We start from the raw sequence: 13,904 nt of genomic DNA on the forward strand, positions 1-13,904 counted from the left end.
ACTTTTTCTTTATTTTATTTATTCTCTGGTATGTGTTAGTGCATTTACCTTAGAAATAATGGATTAAAGGATATTTCGCGCAGCGACACGAACTGAGCCCAGAAATGTGTTTATGGTACTTAGCATGATAAGCTTTACATACTCAAGAACAGCCACACTGTCAATAAGAAGTGGTTGACTATGGTGGTTTTGTATGTTTTTGAGAAATTTAGATATTAGATGACAAAAGTAGGGTTGATTTTAAATCAAGGTAACAGTTAAAGCTTGATTGTCAGGATTTTATGAAAATGTGAATGATTAAGGACTATGCTCTCAATGGGCTTGAGTAGTCTGGTTAGGATTGGAATGTTTGGATTCTTAAAACATTGTAGATGTTGGTTGTTTTGATTAATGAACTTAGAGCCTTGTTAAGTGTTGGGAAACTAGCCAAAGTATCTTGTGCTTCATTAAGCTTTGAATTAGCAAGCATTTTGAGTTTATATTGGAATGTTAGTATCCTCTTGTAGCATTTTGTGTGCCTATGTATTCCTTATATTTGTAGTGGGGTAAGATTTAAGAATTATATTGAGACCTTTTTTATCCTACTTGAGTTTGGTGTGCCTCGGACATATAAAATTCTCTCTCTCATAGCTTTGCTTCCAGCTACCTTCAATTCCTAACTCAATTTTGAATCTCCCAGTAAGAATTTAACTCATATTTTGAGCTCATACCTGAGTGGCAAGCTATTATATTCTCCAAGTGTACTACCACAGAGAATCCGCTTATACTCAACTATCCTACTCATTGTGTAATACTGTGTTTTGTTGCAATGATTTACTGAATGGTGACTGCAAGAATTTTAATTTATGCTTAATGTTTTCAGATTTTCTATATTTGAGTGCCAACATGCTGATTTCAACAATGCTCAGGATAAGATTATAGGGACCAGTGAGCAAACAGCAAAGGTAAGGCAGAATTTTTTTTTTTATTATGATTCAGTTGATCTTAAGCAGTAATCCTTCCATTATTCAGAGTATTAGAGCCAAGTGCCCATCAGATAATGGCAAAATCCTGAAAGGGTGAGTAAAAAAATCTAGGTGCATTCAAGGGCAATTAGTACATACATAGCCTTCTTTATCTAACCTTGTCAATATCGCATAATAGTAAACACTCAGTATGCTTATAAAACAATCTTCATAAATTTAAACTGAAAACTATGCAAAAGAGTATCTACCCTGTAAGGGGGCTGGCCGGAACCATTATATATGGGGGTATAGGGCAAAAAATGCAAAGTCGTGAAAAAATTCATGGAGCTTCATATGGCAATCGAGAATACGTATACGAAATATTTCTTCAAAATTCTTCTTACTTTCATAGTTTCAAGGTAATTAGTAAATGTAACTCATTAAGCCTAAAACATTGATCCGTTCAAGAAAATGCAGTATTTCTTCTGTTATCATAAATTTTGATAATTATTGTCAAAGAAATTGTGACCAATGGCATCTGTAGAGATTCCATGAGTCGCAGAAGGGAAGTCTTTCAGCTACCAATTTCAACCAGATTCAGTGTGAGCAGAAACCCCAAGTAGTCTACACGTTCGAGTTTCACCTCTGACATTCGCTTGCTTTTACGTATGTTTATCTTTGTTTCGGCAAGAATTTCATCATGCCAAAGAGGAAAAGACAAGCAAAACATCTTGCTAACATACAGACGAAGAAAATGTGCTCTAATATGATTACAGAATATCATAATATATGCGATATTAGCGTAGTTAGTGAAGAGAGAGAGGGAGGGTTGTGTAGTAAGTAACTCCCCCGTCTTGCCTGACGTACACGTCACACTGTGCCCCAGGCTACGATATTTGAGGAAAGGAATCTTCATTTATGATAAATAACATAGTTTTGGTTTATTAATACCCTAAAAGGAATATGAAATTCATAATAAATCATGATTTATTAACATTGTCTTTGTAAAAAGAGAGTACACCTTCGAGTTTCACCTCTGACATTCTCTAGCATTTACGTTTGTTTATCTTTGTTTCTGCAAGAATTTCATCATGCCAAAGAGGAAAATACAAGGAAAATCTCGCTAACATTCAGAAGAAGAAAATTCGCTGTAATAAGCCGAGTTAGTGAAGGAGAGAGTTGCGTCAGGCTACGATATATGAGCAAAGGGATCATCATTTATGATTAGATTATGATAAATAACATAGTTTGGGTTTATTAATACACAAAAAAGGAATATACATTCATAATAATCATTATTTATTAACATTATCTTTATAAAAATATGAAGGAAAACTTTGAACGCCCGTATCTCAAAAATATACTTATTGGCCTTCAAAATCTATCTTCTCACTTAGTTTTAAAGCTATAACATTGGAATTTGGTATATAACTCAGAAAGACATTATCGAACAATCAAATCAAGCCCTTTTTTTTCAATTTTTGTTTCATCGTTTTTCTAACTTTTTTTCCTGATTTATAGGGTTTATTTTTTTACCATAATGAAAAATTCATATCTAGCAAAAAAAAATGACTTTTAGAAAAAAACTTCTCATTTGATTGGAGGTCTACATCAGGTCTGTATATGGTAGTAATCCCAGGTCTTAATATTAACCCTCTTACGCCGAAGCCCTAAAAATCAAAACCTCTCCCGTATGCCGGGGCCGGTTTGGAGTGAGCGCGGAAGCGGAAAAAATAATTTTTTCAAAAAGTCACAGCGCGCTTAGTTTTAAAGATTAAGAGTTCATTTCTGGCTCATTTTTTTTTGTCATTGCCTGAAGTTTAGTATGCAACTATCAGAAATGAAAAATAATATCATTATCATATGTAAATAATGCGATATATGGTAGCAAAAAAAAAAAAATTCATACATAATTGTATTCAAATCACGCTGTGCAAAAAACGGTCAAAGCTAACGAGTTACTTTTTTTTCGTTGTATTGTACACTAAATTGCAATCATTTTGATATATAATACATTGTAAAACAATAAAAGCAACACCGGAAAAATATTATCACAAAATGATGTACGAATTCGTAATGCTTGGACGTAAAAAAATTTTATTTTCAAAAATTCACCGTAAATCTAAATATTGTTCTAGAGACTTCCAATTTGTTTCAAAATGAAGACAAATGATTGAATATTACGATACTGTAAGAGTTTTAGATTAGAATTGCAGATTTCGACCATTTCGGATGAGTTAAAGTTGACCGAATGTAGAAATTTTTATATATATATTTTTTTATATGCACATATTTCGGAGATGGGAAAAGCTACAACCTTCAATTATTTTTTATTGTATTCTTCATGAATTTGCGCACATTTTGATATATGAAACTCTATAAAATGGCTAATATGAAAAGGAGCAAATATTAGGATAATGCGATGTACGCATTTCGGAGACTTGCGGCCGCGAATCGGCGCGCGGAGGGAAGTTAAATATACTTTTCAAAAATTCACCATAAATCACAATATTGTTCTAGAGACTTCAAATTTGTTTCAAAATGAAGATAAATGACTAAATATTACTTGGCCGTAAGAGTTTTAGCTTACAATTGCGTTTTTCAACTATTTCGGTAGAGTCAAAAAATTTGACTGAACGTGGTTTTTTTTCTATTTATCGTGATTTATATGCAAATATTTCTAAAAAAGAGAAAAGCTACAACCTTCAATCGTTTTTAGTTGTATTCTACATGAAATTGCGCACATTTTCATATATAAAACTTTATGTAACAGCTAATTTTAAATGGTGCAAACATTTCGACAATCGCACAAAAAAAAATTGATTTTTTCGGAAGAGTTACCGAGCGGACGTAAGGAAAATGTTTTTTTTTTTTTTTTTTTTTTTTTTTTTTTTTTTTTTTTTTTTTTTCTCACCATAAATCAAAATATTGTGCTAGAGACTTCCAAGTCGTTGCAAAATGAAGGTAAATGATTGAATATTACTAGAATATAAGAGTTTTAGCTTACAATTGGGTTTTTCGCCCATTTCGGTAGAGTCAAAGTTGACCGAAAGTTGAAATTTTTGCACTTAACGTTATTTATATGAAAATATTTCAAAACTGATAAAAACTACAACCATGGGTTGTTTTTAGATGCATTGTGCATGAAATTTTGCACATTTCCATATATAAAACTTTATGTAACGGCAAATTTAAAATGGTGCAAACATTAGGACAATCGCACGAAAAAATTTATCGGAAGAGTTACCGCACGAACGTAAGGAAAAAGTTTTTTCATAAATTCACCATAAATCAAAATGTGCTAGAGACGTCCAATTTGTTGCAAAATGAAGGCAAATGATTGAATATTACTATAATATAAGAGTTTTAGCTTACAATTGCGTTTCTCGACCATTTCGGTAGTCAGAGTTGACCGAAGGTTGAAATTTTTGCACATCGTTATTTATATAAAAATATTTCAAAACTGATAAAAGCTACAATCATGAGTATTTTTTGTTGTATTTTACATGAAATTGCGCACATTTTCATATATAATACTTCATGTAAAGGATAATTTAAAATGGTGCAAAATTTATGTCAAAGTGACTAAATAATTTATGAGATGTGTCACTGATACTTTTTAGTGCAATAAAAGAAAGAAATTCGCGCTTGCGCGCCTGTGTAGCGATTGTAAACAAAACAACGCCTTGATCCGTGAACTCCCAGCATCCCACAAGGCGCGTGATTCAAAAGTTTTCGGCTGGTAGGCCTATAAGTATTTTTCCGCAAATTTTTAAAAAAACTTTTTTGAGTCGACGTATGATACGACCATTCGGCATACGGGAGACATTTTGACTCGACATTTAATACGTCCATTCGGCGTAAGAGGGTTAAATATCAAGGAAGGAGATAGAATTTGAAAAATGGTTATTTTCGGGATAAATCACCCTGGTGTCACAAAACTGAAGGTCAGAGGCGAAAATCATATGGGGTTTGGAGATGTCCCAAGTCACCTTATTTGCACAGTGGTATGAATATCAAAGTCCTGTCCTTAAAAAATGGCATTAGCCGGCTGGCCCCCTTAACCCCCATATTTGTAACAAAATGTACTTTATAAGTACACTTTTAAAAATATATAACACTCTCTCTCTCTCTCTCTCTCTCTCTCTCTCTCTCTCTCTCTCTCTCTCTCTCTCTCTCTCTCTCTCTCTCTCTCTCTCTCACCATGGTTTTATGCCCATTAATGTATTTTTATAAAACAACTTTCTTATCAGTTGCTACCATACACACGATAAAAAATTTATATGTATGAACTACATCATTGACATAAGCTAGGTGTCATACTCAAAAAAACCATTGCCATAAGTCAGGTAGGCTATTACAGCTGTATTTAAGATAAAGGTAATGATAATGAAACTGATATTTTACTCACTCAACTGTTGTAAGTTGGCTCAAGCTTTACTTTTCTGGTGTTTTATGATGGCAGTTCTGTTGTGGAAGAAGATTTTTTTTCATTTGAATTGTGGGCATAGGTTAAGAAAGAAATTTCTTATAACTACAGTGCTCTCTCACATCATTAAAATTATTTCAACTGTAAATCAGTTGTTTGTAAAAGAGTACATTGTGTGCTTACACTTAGTATAAAATTAAAAACATATACGTTGTTATAATTGGTGGTTGATGTAACAGCAGTAACTTGTTCTGCAAGGGTATTTCAATTATTAGTAGGTGGTCTGTGGTGTGATGAAAATTGGAATCTGTATGTTGAGTTCCAGGTTGGAGTGTTGAGTATTTTTATAATTTTTTATTTTCATATGAGTTCTTTTACTTGGGGCTTTCATGTTGAAAATGAAGAGAAACTGCATATACGTACTTTACTTGCAAATAATGTTCATTATTATCACTTATATGTAAGGTTTTTACATTTTACAAGATTTTAGCAGGCAATTTTATGAACCTCACATAAGCTATAGAGATCATAGGATAGTCATCAAATCTGCAAAGTTCAAAGACAGGTTCACACTGACCATTGTTGCTGTAATGTATACATATACTGAAATTTTTTCCTGTTCTATAATATTTTAGAATTTATTTTATCTGTATTTTCCCTCTTGACAGCTGTATGATCTAAATACCAGTCAGGTTGTGAGTGAATTTACGCCAAAGTTGTCCAATCATTATCGCATAAACAGAGCAGTTTTAGATCCTACAGATGAACTCATTCTTACTGATGGTGTTCTCTTTGATGTGCGGTCGGGAAAACAGGTATTTATCTTGGTTTTATGTCATGTACTATTATGAATAGAGTATTTGTCTTTCAGGGATTTCTTTGTTACACTCCTTGCCTGTATACATACATATTTTAATTTTTAAATTTCTTAATAAACACAAAGTTAAATCTTAGTCATGAATTGATTTTGTGCTTGATAGAAACTGCAAAGAAGATTTTCAATTCTTGAGTTTGGATGCTTTTTGTTTTGTGACCATTAGTAAATATATGTGACAAGTACCCTATATACTCGTGTAACAAACAACTTTTGAAGGCCTAATTGTCAAGCTAAATTTAAGGGGGATGCATCGTACACGAGATAAAAAATTAGCGTGTGTAGTATTCACATACTATTAGTATCGTATTATAAACTACAAACATATTGAATATGCATCTTTTCCATGGATCTTTTAAAAAGTTATACTGTACTTCACTGTATCCAATAATATTGTATGTATTCTCATTTTACTACTGTATTATAAAATAGTACTGGCAGCGATCTATGTTTTGGTATGGAGATAAACTGAGGATGATTACGAAGTAGGTTTATTTCACTTTATTTAACTCAGTTCAGAGTTTTTTGCTTCTATAGCACAAATAAATCTGTGTATACTTTATTTATATGAAACAAGGTTATTTTACATTATAAAAAGTGCTTACAAGTCGAATTATGACTTAAATACCTCTCATCGTAATTTTTTTTTCCTTGATGGAGTTTTGGCTTGAATTTATGTAAAAAATCAACAGATTCTGTTTTCTATTTTCACTTGATTTCATCATAATACAAGCTTACTTTGTTATCTTTTATTGGCATGAAAACAGCAGTTGAATGTGTTCTTTCATGGCTAGTAGTTTTGATTAAAATACTTTTCTCTTTAATTTAATTTACCATCAGGTTTCATGGGAGTCATCCATGTTGTAATTTAATTTACCATCAGGTTTCATGGGAGTCATCCATGTTGCCGATGCATGATAATTATAGTCATTAGCAGCTTGAACATTGTTTTCTCTTCTTAACTACAATTTGCAGCTTAAATTTAGTAGTATATATTTCCTTGCCTATCTTTTCTCCATAGCAAATTAGTGTATAATGTAAAAATATTTTAGTCTTATTCTACAAGCGTCATTTGTAACATAACTGTGGTTATTTTTTACTATCATAGGATGGCTGAAATGCAAGTAAAAAAAGCTGTTGTTATCTGATTCAGGTGTTCATAGCAAAACAGCTGTTTCTCGTTCAGTTGTTTATGGCTGTACGTGTTTACGCATCAGTAACGTTGCCAATGATACTGTTATCATTATATTTTATTTTTTTCAACTTATTTAACTCGACAGTACTATAGATAAAGAGATGGAGGAAAAGAGGTTAGTCTATTGTAATTTGGTCTCAGAAAAGGATTTCATGTGATACAGGAGATTCATGATAAAATAATTTTTTATGGGTAAAAATCTGGGGGTCGCACGATACACAAGATTGCACGTTACACGAGTATATATGGTAATCTTTGGCAGTTTTCCGTATTTCTGTTTGCAAGGCTAGCCCTTTAATATATTCCTTACTTTCTCTCCAACAGATTCACAAGTTTGATAAAATTAACCCAATTTTAAATGGAGTATTTCACCGTAATGGTTTAGAGATTATTAGTTCTTCAGAAATTTGGGACCTGAGAACTTTTCATCTTCTAAAAACTGTGCCAGTGTTAAATCTGTGTGACATCGTTTTCAATCACACAAATGACGTAATATTTGGAATAACAGTTGGGGACCTGATTGATGAAAGTCAAGAAAATGCCTTTGAGACTTCTTTCAAGACCGTAGATGCAGCAGATTATTCAAGTATTGGTAAGAATATTTTTCCTAGTATTCTGCAGAAAAAGGAAAATAGAGTATTTTTATCGTTGCAGGTGTTATAGCTATATGTTTTCTGTATTTTCAGCCACTGTTGATGTGCGTCGTGTTGTAAGTTCATTAGCAATCAACCAGACTGACACTCAGGTTGCTGTAGTGGAAACTGAAAGTACTAATCAAGATCTAACTGAAGATGCAGTCGTTAGATTATACGAAATTGGGATGACAAGGCAGGAAGATGATGAGTTGGTAAGTACACCACCCACTCCCATTCTCTCTCTCTCTCTCATTTATTACTTTTTATTATTAATGAAAAGTAAAAATGCTTGGGTTTGAAATCTCAGATGACTTTTAACTCTGTTCCTAGTATTCATTATTGATTATTTTAACAGGGTGATGATGAGGATGAAGATGATATGGGTAGTGACGAAGAAGATTCTGATGATAGTGATGATGACCAAGAGCAGAATTCACAAGATGGAGGTAAAGCAATTTTTGTGATTTCATAGTGTTTGTGATGAGATGGTTTGGATGCTCTATTTATTTTGAATTTTTTGCTCAGAAAAACCTATTCACCTCTGTGGGTACTTGATTCTTCTTGCAGGGAGTATTGATTATGATACTGTCTCAGACAGCATATAAGACCCTCCCCCCTTAACAGAAGAGAATATTAAGAATACAATATGTTTACATTTTTTTTTTAATAATAATTTTACTATAATCTACCAGAGAAAACAAAAAGTTTTTGTATGTACTTTAGTAGAAAATTTTTTATAGTTGTACATAAGGCCTTCATATATTTAAAGTAAGTGATAAAATCAGTGTAACATGTTTTCGGTCATTTGCCCTTCCTTTACGTCCTAGAACACTGTTCTCTGGTGTGGATGTCTGCCTCGGCCAGAGATTTGTTTTTTAGACAGAGTGGTTCGTGATGGTTTGTATCTGTTTCCAAGAATTTGCAGTTATGTCTTGGACCGTGGACGGATGGTCTCTTGTGTGTGAATTTTTCGTAAGTTGTAATTTAACAGAGATTTTTCACATTCACAGTAGGTCCCTGATCTTTGTTTCCTGCTGTGAGCAACTAGGTTTGCTGAACAGCAACACACCAGTATGTATGCAGTAAATGTGCCTTGCTGTCAAACTTCTCAGCTCCAGAGGTCCTGTATTCCTCTCACAGTTGGACTATGGAAGAGCCTTCCTAGGGGTGTTGTGTTTAACTAATAACTGATCTCATCTTTCTTTATTCCTATTATTTTCTGTTACTTCTTTCAAATGAACAACGTATTCTTTGGAAGATTGAATTCCAAGTCAGTGACCCCAGTGGGCTTGTTCCGTATGAGTAAGGGTTATCTTCTGAATGATAATAATGTAACACTCCTGTCTTGGATAACTCTGACTGTGACAATGAGTTTATGAGAGCTTAAATTTGCAAACAAAATTAAAGCAAAACAAAATTGTAGGTTAGATGTAAGGCATTAGTATTTTAAAGTTTGCATTCAAGTTTATAAAAATTTTGGTAATTTTAATTCAGTAAAGTTATGTACTACATGATTGTTTCAGTATTTGTTGGCTGGCTAACATGTGAATTTGTATGCTGAAGATAATGATGATCCTGATGCAGTGGTTTGACTTTTACTAGGATTGGGGGTTGACTTTTACTAGGATCGGGTGTTATGTGTGATTTTATGAAATTTAGGCTTTTAAGACAAGCATTGTGGCACTTTTTGTTGATCAGTGCTTCAGACAGTGACGAGCGAATTGTAGTGTTGGACAGAGAGCAAATTGTAGTGTTGGACAGAGAGCGAATTGTAGTGGTTAAACAGAAAATCAAAAAGATCCAGGAAGTAAAGTAGATTAGGTTCAAGGATCTACTTATATAATTTGAGGAACCTCCACATTTATATTAAGAAGTAAAAGTAGAAGGGGTTGGATTGCAAAATTGAAGAAAGGAAGTTGGAATGGGAGATAAGCAGTGCCTGCAGGCACCACATGAGGTGCACTGATGGCAGTACTGCTACATGGATCTTGGTGATTTTAATTGTCCTCCTTTCAGTATCCAGTGATATACATGCTAGCTAGACTTTGGTAATGAGCTTCATATTGATATTAAATTTTAGGTTAATGAATTGCAGAGTAAGTGTTCATTGGCATTATAGTGAACACAGGATAATTAGTTTGACTTCAAAAACATGCTGGCTGTTTATGCAAGGAATAAAATTCTGTTTACATCGAGTCATCTGATTTCATATTTGCAGTTAAAAGAGATTAAGTTAAAATCAGTGCATTGTGCAAATTAAGAGGTGTGAAATTGAACCATAAAGTTCAGAGTATGAGTATTAGATTGCTCATCAATTTTCATCCTCCCACCTGATCTTTGAATTAATATTTTCTTAAAATGATTCATTCTTATATCTTTAAAAATAAGCCACAATATTCAACAAATACACATCTTGATGGCAAGTGAAAGATGTCGCATAGGCAGTATTTTTAATGGGGTAAAGGCATTTAGAGTGAATTGGTATAGAATTATGTATATTCCATTCTTATTTTTTCCTGGAGATTTATTGTGGGCTCTTTTTGATAGGAGATGGGTTCCATTTCTGATCTCTGAACCATGGATTACTAGCCCAAAATTAAAGAAATGAATGAAAATCCCAAAATTTCCAGGTTACGCTGAATGGATTTTTTGTTTTCTTCTAATCTCTGTGGTATTTTGTAAATGCGGCATTCAATTTCTCGTATATTTAGGTAGACGTTGTTAACTCTAGATAGGAGTTCTTCATTCACGGTTATGTAGATGGGAATCTGGAGTCCAATTAGTGCTGCTGTAGGAAATAATAAGACATACGACTTAATTATTGTGTGTGTTACAAGTACAGAAATTTAAGAAAAATTATTTCTGAGTTTTAAAAAAGAACTAAAGTTATAAAGATTCTGAATTTTATTATTAAATATGAAAAAAAAATCATGGTATATATAAAATAAGAATTACTATAAAGGGCTGTAATGTACGAAAATTATCACAAGAAATAAAAAACACTTCTTTGACAACCAGAAGGTAGAATCTTCTTGAAAAACAGTGACAGCCCTGAAGAACAAGATTGGCGATGTGCCTGGAACAAATGGAAATGACCAGTTATTGGTACATTCCAGTACATTGCCCACAGTGTCATAGTTAAGTTACCACAGATATTTTGCTTGGAGTGCATTCTTAGTATAAAAGGAATATTATTTGTAAGAAAAGGATGTGCTTTATATATAAATATTATTATATATATATATATATATATATATATATATATATATATATATATATATATATATATATAATACTCTATTACTATATATAGAGTGGTACCTCTGCTCATGAACAAATCGGTTTATGAACCATATGTTAACAAAATTTTTGTTGGTTCGAGAACCGTGCTTCAAGCCACGAACACCAAATTACTATAGGTTAACTTATTATTATTATTTATCTGTCCCATTTTCAAGTAAGGCTGACCCCTTCTCCTCCATCTCTTTATCCCATCTTCTAGTTAAGATAAAAAAAAGTAAAAGAGAATGCTAAAAGTATCATTAGCAATGTTATACTTGTGTAAATGCATACAGCCAGAAACAGCTGATTTGCTATGAACTATTGAATCCAATAACAACAGTGGCATTTCAACCATTGTACAATAGTAAAAAATTACCGTAGTTATGTTACAAATGACAAGTATAATAGGACATATATTTTTACATTACTATATCCTTATAGTCCATTGATATTGATGAGAATAGTGCTAGGGGGTACTCCATAAATGACGCACAGACACATCGCCCTAACTCTGTGACAAGATGAGGGCTACTGCATCATGAGCAGGTGCAGCTAAAGAAGCGAGCTCTAAATGTCATCAGAATAGGTCAGCTCAATAGTGGGTCTATGACAGGAAGAGGAAGAGAGTTGGCAGAGTTGATGAGGATAAAGAGAGTGGATATTTTGTGTGTGCAGGAAACTCGATGGAAGGATAATAAAGCCAAAGAACTGAGGACTGGCTACAAGCTAATCTATAGTGGAGCAAATGAGCAGGGTAGGAATGGCGTTGGTGTAGTGCTGTCGGGGGAAATGAAGAATGCGATGACAGAAGTGAGTAGAAAGAATGACTGCATTATGAGAGTGAAGATATGTTATGGAAGGGAAACAATGAACATCATTAGTGCTTATTGTCCACAAGTGGGCTGTACAGAGGAAGAAAAGAGGAGTTTTTGGAATGAAATGAATGAGGTGAAACAAGAACTGGAAGAGCAGGAGAGGATTGTAGTGGGGGCAGACTTTAATGGACATGTCGGAAATGAAAATGATGTAATTGAACTTGTGCATGGAGGAGATGGGATCGGAGAGAAACCCAGAAGGAGAGAGTATAGTAGACTTTGCCATGTCTTTTGATATGGCAGTAGTGAACACCTTCAAAAAGAAGAGGGGGCACTTGATAACATACAGGAGTGGCTGTAGATGTACACAAATAGATTACCTCCTTTATAATAGATCAAGACTGGTGGAAGTTAGAAATTGTAAAGTTATCCCAGGTGACCATGTGGCCCCCCAACATAGGCTCCTTTGTATGGATTTGAAGATGAAATGAGAAAAAAAAAACGAATGGGGTAAAGAAAATCAAGAGGTATAAATTGTTAGGGAGGGATAATGATAAGAAGAGAGAGTTTAGGAGAAGAGTGCTGGGAGAGGTTGATCTGGGAATTGATGATTTTGGAAAATGGTGGAGGCATAATGCATCAGTGATTAGAAGACATGGAAAGGAGATACTAGGGGAAACATCTGGAATAGTATGGGAGGAAAAGGAGAGCTGGTGGTGGGGGAAATGGTGAAGGGTAAAAGGGAGGCAAAGAAGAGATTTGAAGAGCCACAGCTGGAGGAGGATAGAGAAAGATTAAGGGAAAGTAACAAAGAAGTAAAAAGGCTGGTAGCTCAGCTAAGGCAAGGGAATATGAAGAGGTTTATAATGAACTGGAAACCAAGGAAGGGTTGAGTAAGTTGCTCAAACTAAAAGTAAGAAATAGAAATAAAAGAACGAAGGACATCGCCCATATTAAGCAAATGAAATATAGGAATGGTACTGTCATAAAAAAGGAAGAAGACATCCTGAAAAGATGGAAGGAGTATTTCGAGCAACTGCTAAATGAAGAAAATGAAAGACTTGTAAGAGAGGATGGACAAGTAAACATGGATTTTAAGAGAGGATGGACAAGTAAACATGGATTCAAATGGTAATGGGGATCTCTAGGGATGAAGTGATACAAGCCTTAAAAAGAATGAGGAATGGGAAGGCAACAGGACCTGACTTAATCCCAGTCGAAGTTTGGAAAGCCTTAGTAGAGGAAGGGTAGACATCTTGTATGATCTGATTGTAAAAATATTTGAACAAGAAAAGATACCAGAAGAATGGTGGGAAAGCATATTGATACCTATATTCAAAGGTAAAGGGGATGTCCAGGAACGCAGTAGTTATGGAGGTATCAAACTAATGTCTCACACGTTGAAGATTTTGGAAAGAATAATAGATGGCAGGTTGAGAGAGGAAGTGAGAATAGGGAAGGAACAGTTAGGATTTATGAAGGGAAGCAGCACAACGGATGGAATATTTTGCATAAGGCAGCTGATGGAGAAATTCAAAGAAAAACGAGACCTGCATCTGGTATTCATAGACGTTGAAAAGGTCTATGACAGAGTGCCAAGGCAAGAAATATGGAGATGTTTTAGGGAGAAGATGGTGCTGGAAAAGTATGTCAGAATTATTCAGATGTACAGGAATGTGTATACTAGAGTGAGAAGCAGTGTTTTAGAGACATGGATTTGAGATAGGAGT

At 33.9% G+C, this 13,904-nt stretch overlaps 1 protein-coding gene across 4 annotated transcripts in view; it reads left to right on the forward strand.

The window, feature by feature from the left end:
• Window positions 1–13,904, forward strand: part of LOC135212973 (DDB1- and CUL4-associated factor 1-like) — a 287,714-nt gene that overhangs the window by 271,022 nt on the left and 2,788 nt on the right. For all 4 annotated transcript variants that reach the window (XM_064246733.1, XM_064246734.1, XM_064246731.1 and 1 more), the window contains 5 exons: window positions 863–944; window positions 6,042–6,188; window positions 7,767–8,034; window positions 8,129–8,289; window positions 8,433–8,523. In XM_064246733.1, coding sequence (XP_064102803.1) covers window positions 863–944; window positions 6,042–6,188; window positions 7,767–8,034; window positions 8,129–8,289; window positions 8,433–8,523 — 749 coding nt within the window. The remainder of the gene's footprint in view (window positions 1–862; window positions 945–6,041; window positions 6,189–7,766; window positions 8,035–8,128; window positions 8,290–8,432; window positions 8,524–13,904) is intronic.

The sequence above is a fragment of the Macrobrachium nipponense genome, chromosome 42 (assembly GCF_015104395.2).
Source record: "Macrobrachium nipponense isolate FS-2020 chromosome 42, ASM1510439v2, whole genome shotgun sequence".
NCBI classification, from domain to species: Eukaryota; Metazoa; Arthropoda; class Malacostraca; order Decapoda; family Palaemonidae; genus Macrobrachium; species Macrobrachium nipponense.